Source organism: Eurosta solidaginis, chromosome 4 (assembly GCF_040869045.1).
Source record: "Eurosta solidaginis isolate ZX-2024a chromosome 4, ASM4086904v1, whole genome shotgun sequence".
Taxonomy (NCBI): Eukaryota; Metazoa; Arthropoda; class Insecta; order Diptera; family Tephritidae; genus Eurosta; species Eurosta solidaginis.
The window spans coordinates 148,403,795-148,417,297 of record NC_090322.1 but is presented as its reverse complement, the minus strand read 5'-3'; the positions used below and the strand labels follow the sequence as shown (position 1 = coordinate 148,417,297).

The 13,503-nt window shown below is 41.2% G+C and overlaps 1 protein-coding gene across 11 annotated transcripts in view; it reads right to left on the bottom strand.

Moving 5' to 3' along the window:
* Window positions 1–13,503, bottom strand: part of Nrg (Neuroglian) — a 347,573-nt gene that overhangs the window by 14,239 nt on the left and 319,831 nt on the right. For all 11 annotated transcript variants that reach the window (XR_010952972.1, XR_010952974.1, XR_010952971.1 and 8 more), the window contains 5 exons: window positions 6,838–9,074; window positions 6,185–6,761; window positions 5,954–6,118; window positions 3,790–4,158; window positions 526–629 (listed from right to left, as the gene is read on the bottom strand). Coding sequence is in view for 1 of the 11 variants with exons in the window: in XM_067783354.1 (XP_067639455.1) it covers window positions 526–629; window positions 3,790–4,158; window positions 5,954–6,118; window positions 6,185–6,761; window positions 6,838–9,074 (3,452 nt within the window). In the remaining 10 variants the exon portion in view is untranslated. The remainder of the gene's footprint in view (window positions 1–525; window positions 630–3,789; window positions 4,159–5,953; window positions 6,119–6,184; window positions 6,762–6,837; window positions 9,075–13,503) is intronic.

Sequence of the window (13,503 nt, the reverse complement as noted above, 5' to 3'; positions counted from 1 at the left end):
GATATCGCGCCATCGATATTTCGATAGGATTTGGGCTCAGAAAAAAAGGAAAGGTCCACTACGCATACCCAAAGAAATAATTTTCGAGCCTGCGAAATTTTATTTTTTTTTTACTTTTTTGGACTTTGATTTTTAAGGTTTTTTCATGACCAACTAAAACAGTGTTCATATGTATACCCTGTCCGACTCAAAAACGTCCGCTACAAACGTTGTCGATAACAGTTTTTTGAAAAATGAAAATGAAAATTTTACAATCTAATGAAATTTTTTTAGTAGGTCATGAAAAAACCGTAACATCAAAGTCGAACAAAAGTAAAAAAAAAAAATTTTCACAGGCTCAAAAATTATTTTTTTGCGTATGTGTAGTGGAACTTTTTTTTCCTGACCCCAAATCCTATCGAAAAATCGATGGCGCGATATCGGTTCATAAATCGACCCAGTCTAATGTGTGTAGTACATATATTCATAAATTTTTTGAAAAAAAAAAAATAGTGGTAGTTTTTTGTTTTGACTATCTCAACTCACCTGTATCACCATCACCATATTCGGCCATCGAATCGGTGTCACTCTCCACACCCGGTTTATTCGCCGAACTAACCGATTGGCGACCAGCGCTCTTGTTATCCAAACTGAAAAAAAATAAAACGATATTTTTATTAAATGCGATTTCGGTGCATTAAAATTTGTAACTCGGTATGGAAATGATAAATGGGAATACAGTCCTATTATATTGGACCACCGCTATTTTGTACCAATATGTCACTCTGCACCGAAGGCGGAGAAGGAAGTGAAGGACGTATTCTACGAGCGCCTAGAACGCACATACGAGAGCTGCCCCGCCATAATACAAAAGTCGTACTTGGCGTTTTTGGTCCTACGGTCGAAAAATTCAGCTTCAACAACGAAACCTCCCCCAATGGCTGATTATGGCTGATCGGATTTGCCGGTGCACGAAATATGATCATAGCCAGCACCAAGCTTGTGGTCATAACCAATAGTTCCCGAGATGGTCGGGCTTGGTACCGGAACGTACCGGATCTGCATCCGGCAAAGGACCATCAACATCGATAACACTCTCTAGGCCTTCGGGGAGAGTCTTTATTGCTACAACAACAACAAAAAATGTCCCATGATCGAAATACATGTAACCAGATCGGCTACGTTGGATAGACGGCCGGCGTGCTTGGAGTGTTTTATATGTACGCACGATTCGAGGATCTAACATCGACACGGATCATTATCTTGCTGCAGACGAAATACGCGCCCGCCTCTGCGCGGCTAAAAGCAAAGAACAAAAAACAAAAGGCCAGTAAAACATCGAAAGGGCGAAGGCAGAAAGGCTTGAGAGCGGGTTAGGGGGTCAGAATATTCCCGCGGTAGGTATACCTGTCGTAAAAGGCGACTAAAATACCAGATTCAAGGGGCTGTGTAGCGCAACCCTTCAGGTTGCCAGCGCAATATATAGCTTCTCCAAACCCAATTGTCAAACCTCACCTATCCGCGGCGAATCCTGTTTCACTAACAGACGAGGCTCTGGCGACCCCAAGCTCCTCATGGAACTTGGGGTGGGTAGGGAGGGGATGGCCCGAAGGTTTAATGTGGCCACATAAATCGTTCCCGAGATGGTCGGGCTAGCACCTAATGGTGATGTGGTACCGGAGCGTACCGGATCTGTATCCGGCAAAGGACCATTACATCGACAGCACTCCCCAAAGCCTTCGGGAAGCAACCTTATCGCTACAACACCAACAACAACAAGAGCATGGGCAGATAGCCACCAGGAATAACGCCCGCAAATTGTACTACAAAAATTCGCAACAAAGTCCGGGGCAAACTCCCGTAGAAACGAAAACGGCGACATGGTAGCCAATATCTCGAGGGCCTTCTTAGATTATGGAAGGAACACTTCTCTGTGCTCCTTAATGTAGACAGCGATGAAACGTCCAGGGAAGATGATGATCCCGATGCCGCAATCGATGATGTTGGAATAAATGCTGAAGGATTGCCTGCGGAGTTATTCAAATACGGCGGCGTTGGTAAGGGGGCGCATACATCAACTTCTATACAATATATGGTCAAACAAGTGCTCTTTGTGCAGTTCACAAGAAGGGGGATCCTGCAAACTGCGCCAACTATTACAGAGTAAGCCTGCTTAGTATCGCATATAAGGTCATTTAAAGCATGCTTGGCTGTGCAAAATGACGTTGAGCAAAACCATCAGCTCAGTCAGAATTGAGAAGGACCTCTCCGGACCTTTCGAAACTAAACGAGATTTCAGACAGGGTGACCCGCTATCAAGCGATTTCTTTAGATTGATGCCCGAGGAAATTTTACTACCTGCAGCACTTAACCACTCTATCACTCTAACAATATTCTTAAGAGCGTGCAATCACTGGCGTATGCAGCCTACATTGATATCATCGACCTAGTGCCGTTAATTCTGCTTACTCCAAACTGGAAAAAGAAGCGGAAAAGATGGGTTTGATGGTCGATGAGAACAAAACGGAGTATCTGCTATCATCAAGCAAAGATTCAGCGCATTGGTGCCTTGGCAACCACGTCTATGTTGGCAGCCACAATTTCGAAATAGTAAATATTTCGTTTATTTTGGGAATCCGCTTTAACCCAAACATCATCAGTCTAGGAATTCAGCGAAAACTCACTGTTGCCAACAAATGCTCTTTTGGACTGTGTAGATAATTGGAAAATATTCTCCTCCCGGGAAATGAAGATCCAGATACAAGCCACTGATCGTACCCGTCCTTCTATATGGTGCCAAAGCATGGACCATGAAAACATTAGATGAGGCGGCTCTGATTTATGGCCCTCCAAACATTGGCGACGACTAGTACGGGCAGACACCAATATAGTCCAGTGAATTAAAATACAGCGGCTAGGCTGGCCATGTCATGTTATGCGAATGAATGATGATGCTCCGAACAAAAAAGTATTCTAATCGGAACCCGCCAAAGCAGAGGAAGAAGGCGGCCCCACTCCACTGGAAGGACCAGGTGAAAAACGATTTAAATTCTCTTGGTATGTACAATTGGTGCTAGTTACCCTAACGGAGAAGCAGCGACTGGGACGCCTTGCTGGACGGCTATAATCATTTAAACGCTTAAGCGACAATAGTAGCTATTCGAAATGCTGGCAGTGCTACAGTTTTCGGTGTCTACATTCCCTGGATATTCTACCATCCTCTTGACATCATTCCACATTTACGTGCACCTTTTGTTTTCACTGCTGGCGTTGGCAATGCCGCGAATTAAGAGGATTGTAAAGATAACAAGCCAATAACGTGCTTCTACTGCGCCGATACGTCGTCGTTGACGTCCCGATGATGACGCGCCGTTAATGGGCAGATGCCGATACTGGGTTAAACTTTTCTACAGACAAATATATGATTTATGAAAAATTACAATTTGGGGCTTAAATTAGTAACGTAACGTATTCAGGCTCAAACAGTCAGGCCAGACAGTCCAATAGTCGGAGCTCTTTCACTTACATGCTTGCCACATTGAAATTGTGTCTTTTTTTTACAACAAATTTAGGATGACCACTACTTACGCTTGGTTAAACAAAAATTTAATGGGCTACAAATTATCGGTTTTTCATTTGAAAATTTTTTAAAAACTTTTCCAAACGTTTAGGCATAAGGTTAAATTTATACCGATCTGAGCTAAGATTTCCATAAGAAAAATTTTTAATTTAAACCGATTAAAAAAAAAAAATGGTTGGGCTAGTACTAAATGGAATTGGTTATCTTAATTATTTTTTTTATCAACTTACGGCTGCGAGTATTCATGGAATCCACCTTCGTCTGGATAGTCACGTCGTCCATTCGCTAATTCACGATCATGCACATCATATTTACCACCACGATTGCGTCGTATTATACAAATAATAATGAAAAGTATGATAATGAAAGCTAACGCCAACATCATGCCAATAAACCAGCCGGCATTTGCTACATTTTGATTTGGTACCTTTGTGGGTCCTTCAACGACGATTTCTCTCACATCGCTGGGCGTTTCATGCAGACCATCGACCGCTACGACGCGGAATTCATAAACATTGTCGGGATCAAGGCCGGCTATCTCTTGGAAGTCCTTTGTGAATTCTGGATCCACTTTATTGAAATCGGGTTCGCCTTTAATTCTGTTTTGGAATAAAAAAGAAAGTTATTTAGTATGTTGATACAAGGTTCGAAATGCAGCGTGATGTGCCATAGAAAAGTTTTAAAAAATATTCCAAACTGGAGTAATCACGGCAGATTGAGGACCTTAAAACGATACTTCATTGACATTATATGTGTCAGTAAAAACCGCAAGCTCCTGCTTGTAATTTTTAGGGGTAGGTTAGGATGAAATGACCGGAATCAAGAAATGACTTTCACAGCCCGATGCTTAGGCCACTGATAGGCCCATTTTGATTTCCAAAACGGTCCATAACCCTTACTGTGCCAGTTGCCGTTGATCTAAAAACTTGTGAAATTGAGATAAAGAGAATTTTCGGAGATTTTAGGGGTCGATATTGACGTCCTTTGCAAACTATAGATCCGGTACGTTCCTATAACTATCACCATCGAGAGACTATTTCACGAGGAGCGAAACAGTTTAGAGAAACGTTTTCTAAAGTATTTTAATATTTCTGTTACTGGGACTTGATCCAGGGCCTTCGGTATAGTAAGACAGCACGCTACCTCTACACCACGGCAACCGGAAGTGCACGAGTAGTCTGGCCATGGCTATTTGTGTTAATACCACAGATTTCCGAGGAGTACGAACTAGTCGTGTACCCTGTGTATCCCCTTTAATTGCTGTGAGTAGACGATGTGCCATCACGTCTGAGTGTTATCTACAAATGCTCCGGAACTTTCTAGTTCATCCGGTTTCTCAAGGTCAACAATATTCCGGTGACCAGGATTCCGGACAAGTGTAATTGATTCTTATGGAGCGCTCTCTTTAAGTCACTGACTCAGGCAGTGAGGGGCTGATTGGCTGTTGGCCCTCTTATTGAATTTTCTAGCTGCATCTAGAAGACCGATTGACCTAGCTTGTAATTGCAATGAGAAAATCCCTGCATGGACACCGCAGAAAATTTTGACCCGTGTGAGTAGAAAGAGATCTTCCTGTCTTTACAGACCCTACCGCCTCTAGAGAAATGGACCACACACTGTGGCCATACTGCATCTCGTTCCCGCACCCAGACTAAATAGGGGCGAAAGATCCACCCTCCATACCTCCACCAGACTCTCGAAATTTTAGTTATCTTGTTTGTCCTAGGAATCTGCAGAGAAAGTAATCACGTGACTGTTAATGTTGTTGCTGTAGCAATAAAGCATCATTGAGGTACAAGCCCGACCGCTCAGGAACGATTAAATAGGTTCGATGAGGAACTTGGGGTCCCCAGAGCCTTCGCCCTAAGCCCCCTAACTCGTTGGGGAAGCTGAACTCCTCATGTATATCCCTTTTGAAACCTTTTCGACGATACTCCTTCTATGGCCCAGACCTCCGCCTGGAAGGCACTTCGGACGCCTCGAACGGAGCTCAGTCCCCATTCACTTTTCCATTTTCAAGACGTCAATGTAAGCTGTAATCTACCTACCATTGTCTAAGCCAACCTCCCAATCCTCCCAATTGCCCTAATATTGTCCGTGCCAGACGTCGATATTATCGATCGATTTCAACATTTTGCGATTTTTTCAATCTCAAAGCCCTTTTTCGGCAGAGGCACTAAGTGAAGGATGCCATTTAACCCTTGCACAACGCTGCCAAGATGCTCAATGCTAAGGAGCACAATAATATGCCTAGCAGGTAATTTCTTTGAAATTGGAAAGCTATTGATATTGGCGTCTTGCCACATCTTCGATGTTTTAACAAAAAATATCGATACCACGACATTTCCTCAATTTGTGTAGGCTGATTATTTGACGGCAGTAACCTTAACTTACCTGTATTGGGTATAGAAATGTGTACCCGCATGACCCTCAGTACTAGGATGCCAATTGATGCGATATTTCGCCAGACCATTATCGGATGGCAATTGTTCCCAAGCGAAGCCAGGCACAGCAGGTTTTTGCGAATCTTCGGGTAATGTTCGCTTCTCAATGAAATGCCTGAAAGAAGAAGACACATTTTTACTTACAAACGGACTCTCGTAACACTAAAACTACGAAACTCACTCTGATCCTTCGCCCATTTTCGTTGTTGCAGTTATCGATATTCTATATTTTGTATTTGCATGTAAGCCAGCCAATTTTGTGCTCGTCTGTCGTGGATCGGATATATGCGGTTCGAGTTCACGACGTTCGCTAACATAGCTGCCTTTTACTTCTTCGTAATAGATTTTGTAGCCAGTCAATTTACCATTGGGTTGCAAAGGTTTCTTCCAAGTCAACCAAAACGCGGATGAGCCCAGCGGGTAAGCATCCAATGATTGCACAGGTGATGGTACACCCTCGGGTGTATCAAAGTCAATTACAATACTTGGCGGACCATTAAAACGTCCATTGTAGGCGAGTACACGTGCAAAGTTCTTTGAATCAGGTTTGAATTGTGTTACGAGCGCTTGGTCGGAGATCGCATCTACATGTATTTCACGCAATGCTTCCTCACCCTCCTTCTCAGTCCATGTTTGAATTTTGTAACCTTTGAAACGACCACGTACTGATTCGGGACTGACATGATTCCAGCGTAACATGGCTGTGGTGGCTGCGGTCACTTGAACCATACTAAAGTTGGTGGGCGCTTCCAAAGGACCTTTGATTTGCAAGAAAAAAAATTAAAAAATTAAATAAATTTAAAAAAAAGGATTTTTTTTGCAAATAATACTTACGATCTTCGCCTGAATAGCCAATGATCTCAACTGGTGCTGTATTTGCTTCACCTTTCTGATTAATGGCGACTACTTTTATCACATACGGCACATAAGTTGGTTGATCTGGTATAACTAAACTACTTTGACGCCAATCATAAATATCCCTACTCTCCCAAGAGGCTGCAGGTATATCACGTTTCCAATAGACACGATATTGAAAATCGGGACCATTATGTTCAATCTCTGGCATTGGCGTCCACGAAATTACCAAATTGTTTGGCTCTGTGCCCATACCTTGCACATTGTCAGGGTTCTTGTAGGGTACATCCGGTTGTGTTGTACAGGTTTCACTATTCATCGATGGTGGTGATGGTCCAATTTTGTTGAAAGCTTTGACGCGGAATGTATAATTAGCCCAAGGTGTCATATCAATGACAAATGAGAATTCAGTAGAGGGCACTTTCTCGAATGCGACATCCCACGAGTGGGGTGTAAATGAGGTATTGAATTCGATAGTGTAATGTAGAATGGGTGAACGATTGTCACCTTGGGGTTCCCATGTTACCTTTACTTTATCAGCCATACATACAATACCGACCAAACGTGGCGCATTCGGTACATCCTGCACAATCAGATTAGCTTTAGCGGATGCCTCATCGAGTTGCGTGCGCGCCACACATGTATATTCGCCCGAATCTAATTCAACAGTTTTCGGTATTGTCAATGAGTTGTCATTCGTTTTCATGAAACGCGCTTCCGCTTCAAAATCAATCGGTTGCCCATCTTTCCACCATTCAATCTCCAGATCCAACTTTTCATCATGCTCTTCATTACAACGGAATGTAGCCGATTTTCCAGCGGCTACCTCGTAATTCTGTGGTTCTTGTATTATACTCGTACGCTTCATCACTGTCAACGAACCATTCGCTGTTTTGCTGCCGAATTTGTTGGTAGCGAAGCAAGTGTAAGCGCCTTCATCGCTAAATGTTACCTCTTGAATCTCCAAATCGCCTGAGGGCAAAGTGTTGTAACGTCCACCGGTCAATTCTTGATGATTGTGTATCCATTTGACTTGTGGCTTGGGCGCACCAAAGACACGACAACGTAACGTTATATTTTTACCATCAACAGTGGCTTCTTTGCGTGGTGCTTCTTGGATCTCTGGCGGCAGTGCCAAAACATTGAGATACACATCCTTGTAGACATAACCCAGCGAATTGGTAGCGTTACAACCATAATTACCCGTATCGGCTTTCACGAGATCACGTATAATAATACGATTACTTTGTACGGTGCGACGTGGATTGGGTGGCGTTTGTCCTATCGGTTTACCATTGTGTATCCATTGTATTGTTGGCTCTGGATTACCAGCGGCAGCGCATTCAAACTCTACAGTTTCATCTTCTGCAGCGTTTTGTATCTCTGGTTCTTTCGTGAAGTAGGGTGTAGCTAAGATTTTCAAATTTATCGAGTAAGATTGCGCATTGCCAACACCATTCGAAACGTCGCATGTGTAGGAGCCCTCATCATCGAAGCTCGCCTGCTTGATAACTAACGATTTACCATAGTGGCCTTGTGTAACACGATCGCTCCATTGTATTGGTGCGCCATTTTTCATCCAAACAGTTTGCGGTAACGGTGTACCACCAAAAATACAATAGAGTTCGACACGTTTACCGCGCAACGCTACTTCATTTTTACGCGTCACATATTGGCGTTTTGGCGGTTGTTTGTTTTGTGCAGCGCTAATACCAGTTTGTTTAACATCCAACAACACTTTATTACCAATTTTATATTCATTACGAAAAACAGATGTGGCAGAACATGCATAGAAGAAGTCATCGGAAGCATCTTCTCTGGTTACATTTGAGAACCACAATGTACCTTCGGGATCAAGTGTCATACGTGAATTATTAATCGATTTGATGGTGCCTTCCAATGAATGCTGTATCAGCCAGTTTACTATGGGTTTAGGCCAACCATCTGGCGCCTCGCAACTCAGTGAGAAGGGTTCACCTTCGTTTGTTTCAATCGTTTTAGCAACCTCGTCTTTGAAGGCATTTAATTCAGCCTTGCGTACGAATACAGAATTTGAGGTGGCAACGCCAAACTCATTTTCAGCGAAACACTGATATTGACCCATATCTTCGTCTTTGGGTGATGTGATAACAAGTGTACCACGTCCAGGCTGCTGCAGCATACGGTTGTCGTATGCTTGCCAATTGAATTTTTTGCCGTTCTTTATCCATCGGTAGCTGGAAGTAAAAAGGGGAAAGTATATTTGAGATTTGAGGTGAGGAGGCAAAAAAATTAAATTTAAGTTTTAAATTTGATTATTTGCAAATAAGTCTACGCTTGGAGCTTAAGGAGTTCAGCTGATCCGCAAAAAAATGGGATATGGGTGAACGATGTTTTTAGATTTTGACTTTGCTTTAGCTTTACTTTCCGCTCTCACAAACTCTGTTCAAAATTTCATTACTTCCGATTTCTATATGGGCACTCATCTCAGATCGCTATTTAAAATGAACGAAATCGGACTATAACCACACCCACTTTTTCGATATCGAAAATTTCGAAACACTGAAAAAGTGTGATAATTCATTACCAAAGACGGATAAAGCGATGAAACTTCGTAGGTGGGTTGACCTTATGACGCAGAATAGAAAATTAGTAAAATTTTGGAAAATGGGCGTTTCGATAAGTGGAATTTCACTAAATTCGTTACAATATGTTGACTAGGCCTGTCCGTTTTCCACAAAAAAAGACGAATTGTTGTTCCAGTACGCATATTAAAATTGTTCAAGTACATGCTCAAATTTGAACCGAAAAATTTTATCGATTCGAATTTTGAAACTTTTTCGAAACATTTTCAAAATGGCTTGTTTGCATTATACGAATTTTTTCTAATACTTACGAAAATTAATATGAAACAAGTAAGGTTAAGTTCGGGTGTAACCGTATGTTGAGAGATATGGTGACAGCATAAGGGAAAATAACCATGTAGGAAAATGAACCGAGGGAAACCCTGGAATATGCTTGTATGACATATGTATCAAATGAAAGGCACTAAAGAGTATTTTATGAGGGAGTGGGCCATAGTTCTATAGGTGGACGCCATTTAGGGATATAGCCATAAAGGTGGATCAGGGTTGACTCTAGAATGCGATTGTACGATATGGGTATCAAATTAGGGGTTTTAAAAGGGAGTGGTGGTTGTTGTATAGGTGGTCGCCTTTTCGAGATATCGCCATAAAGGTGGACCAGGGGTGAATCTAGAATGCGTTTGTACGATATGGGTATCAAATGAAAGGTGTTAATGAGTATTTTAAAAGGGAGTAATCCTTAGTTCCATAGGTGGACGCCGTTTCGAGATATCGCCACAAAGGTGGACCAGGGGCGACCCTAGAATTTGTTTGTACAATATGGGCATCAAACGAATGGTGTTAATGAGTATTTTAAAAGGGAGTGGGCCTTAGTTCTATAGGTGGATGCCGTTTCGAAATATCGCCATAAAGGTGGACCAGGGGTGACTTTAGAATTTGTTTGTACGATATGGGTATCAAATTAAAGGTATTAATGAGTATTTTAAAAGGAGTGGTGGTTGTTGTATAGGTGGTTGCCTTTTCGAGATATCGCCATAAAGGTGGACCAGGGGTGACTCTGGAATGCGTTTGTACGATATGGGTATCAAATGAAAGGTGTTAATGAGTATTTTAAAAGGGAGTAATCCTTAGTTCCATAGGTGGACGCCGTTTCGAGATATCGCCATAAAGGTGGACCAGGGGTGACCCTAGAATTTGTTTGTACAATATGGGTATCAAAAGAAAGGTGTTAATGAGCATTTTAAAAGGGAGTAATCCTTAGTTCCCTAGGTGGGCGCCGTTTCGAGATATCGCCATAAAGGTGGACCAGGGGTGACCCTAGAATTTGTTTGCACAATATGGGCATCAAACGAAAGGTGTTAATGAGTATTTTAAAAGGGAGTGGGCCTTAGTTCTATAAGTGGACGCCGTTTCGAAATATCGTCATAAAGGTGGACCAGGGGTGACTCTAGAATGTGTTTGTACGATATGGGTATCAAATGAAAGGTGTTAATGAGTATTTTAAAAGGCAGTAATCCTTAGTTCCATAGGTGGACGCCGTTTCGAGATATCGCCACAAAGGTGGGCCAGGGGTAACTCTAGAATTCGTTTGTGCAATATGGGTATCAAACGAAAGGAGTTAATGAGTATTGTAAAAGGGAGTGGGCCTTAGTTCTATAGGTGGACGCCTTTTCAAGGTATCGCATTAAAGGTGGACCAGAGGTGACTCTAGACTTTGTCTGCACGATATGGGTATCAAATGAAAGGTGTTAATGCGTATTTTTAAAAGGGAGTGGGCCTTAGTTCTATAGGTGGACGCCTTTTCGAGATATCGCCATAAAGGTGGACCAGGGGTGACTCTAGAATGAGTTTGTACGATATGGGTATCAAATTAAAGGTATTAATGAGAGTTTTAAAAGGGAGTGGTGGTAGTTGTATATGTGAAGGCGTTTTCCAGATATCGACCAAAATGTGGACTAGGGTGACCCAGAACATCATCTGCTGGATACCGCTAATTTATTTATATATGTAATACCTGCCAAGATTTTAAGTGTTTTTTATTTCGCCCTGCAGAACTTTTTCATTTTCTTCTACTTAATATGGTAGGTGTCACAACCATTTTATAAAGTTTTTTCTAAAGTTATATTTCGCGTCAATAAAACAATCCAATTACCTTACCATGTTTCATCCCTTTTTTCGTATTTGGTATAGAATTATGGCATTTTTTTCATTTTGCGTAATTTTCGATATCGAAAAAGTGGGCGTGGTCATAGTCGGATTTCGTTCATTTTTCATACCAAGATAAAGTGAGTTCAAGTAAGGACGTGAACTAAGTTCATTAAAGATATGTCGATTTTTGCTCAAGTTATCGTGTTAACGGCCATGCGGAAGGGCAGACGGACGACTGTGTATAAAAACTGGGCGTGGCATCAACCGATTTCGCCCATTTTCACAGAAAACAGTTAGCGTCATAAAATCTATGCCCCTACCAAAAGGATTGGTTAATTGTTCGACTTATGGCGTTAAAAGTATCCTAGACAAATGTAAAAATAAATGAAAAAGGCCGGAGCCACGCCCATTTTGAAATTTTCTTTTATTTTTGTATTTTGTTGCACCATATCATTACTGGAGTTGAATGTTGACATAATTTACTTATATACTGTAAAGATATTAAATTTTTTGTTAAAATTTTACTTTAAAAAAAATTTTTTTTTAAGTGGGCGTGGTCCTTCTCCGATTTTGCTAATTTTTATTAACCGTACATATAGTAATAGGAGTAACGTTCCTGCCAAATTTCATAATGATATCTTCAACGACTGCCAAATTACAGCTTGCAAAAGTTTTAAATTACCTTCTTTTAAAAGTGGGCGGTGCCACGCCCATTGTCCAAAATTTTACTAATTTTCTATTCTGCGTCATAAGTTCAACTCATCTACCAAGTTTCGTCGCTGTATCGGTCTTTTGTAATGAATTATCGCACTTTTTCGGTTTTTCGAAATTTTCGATATCGAAAAAGTGGGCGTGGTTATAGTCCGATATCGTTCCTTTTAAATAGCGGTCTGAGATGAGTGCTCAGGAACCTACATACCAAATTTCATCAAGATACCTCAAAATTTACTCAAGTTATCGTGTTAACGGACGGACGGACGGACATGGCTCAATCAAATTTGTTTTCGATCCTGATTATTTTGATATATGGAAGTCTATATCTATCTCGATTCCTTTATATATGTACAACCAACCGTTATCCAATCAAACTTAATATACTCTGTCAGCTCTGCTCAACTGAGTATAAAAAGAATAACGAGTTAAATTAGTTATAAGTTTTTGCTGCTATTTTGTGCACACAGATGTACATGCATATATCAAACGAAAATGTTTTGTTCAAGCAACAATGCATTTGGAAAATGAGAAGAAGAAAACAAACAAAAAAGGAATCGAAATAAAGCTTACTAATGGCTTAACCTGCGAACTATTTCCCACACAAACTAACAAATTTTGAAGCAACAAAATGCTATTTTTTTTTTTATTTTTCCTAATTGCCTCGGGGATAGTAGTTGGCTGGCTGTTCAGGCAGCGTAAGCAATCAAAAAATTAATGTGAGTTCAAGTGAATCTTTAAATAAATCTTCCTTATTTGACTAAATTAATGATCCGTCAAACAGATTGAAGTAAAAGTAAAATAAAATAAAGAGTTATACGGGAAAGAATGCAGGCATGCATGTCGTGTTCGAGTGCATAGATACCCACCCTTAAGCGCAAATGGGGGACAGTCACGCAAAGCACCAGTTTTGTACTACAGATTTAATGATCGCCTCTTTACTAGTCGGATACAGAGCTGGACTTTTGCTAGCCACACTTTTACGAAAAGCGACTATTTCGGAACCACCTTCAACTGAACCAGTTAAGAACGCTCTCCAAAAGGAGACAGTTGCCTATTCGTTGGTAGTGTTGTTCCGATACGAGTATCTACGAGTATACGAGTATACTCGGGTGACTTGCTTAAGTACCGAGAATTTTTCGTAGTCGATTACCTTTTACAAGTACTACCTTTGATATTGAGTACGTGGGCACAGTATAGAGGAATCGATTACTCTTGTCAA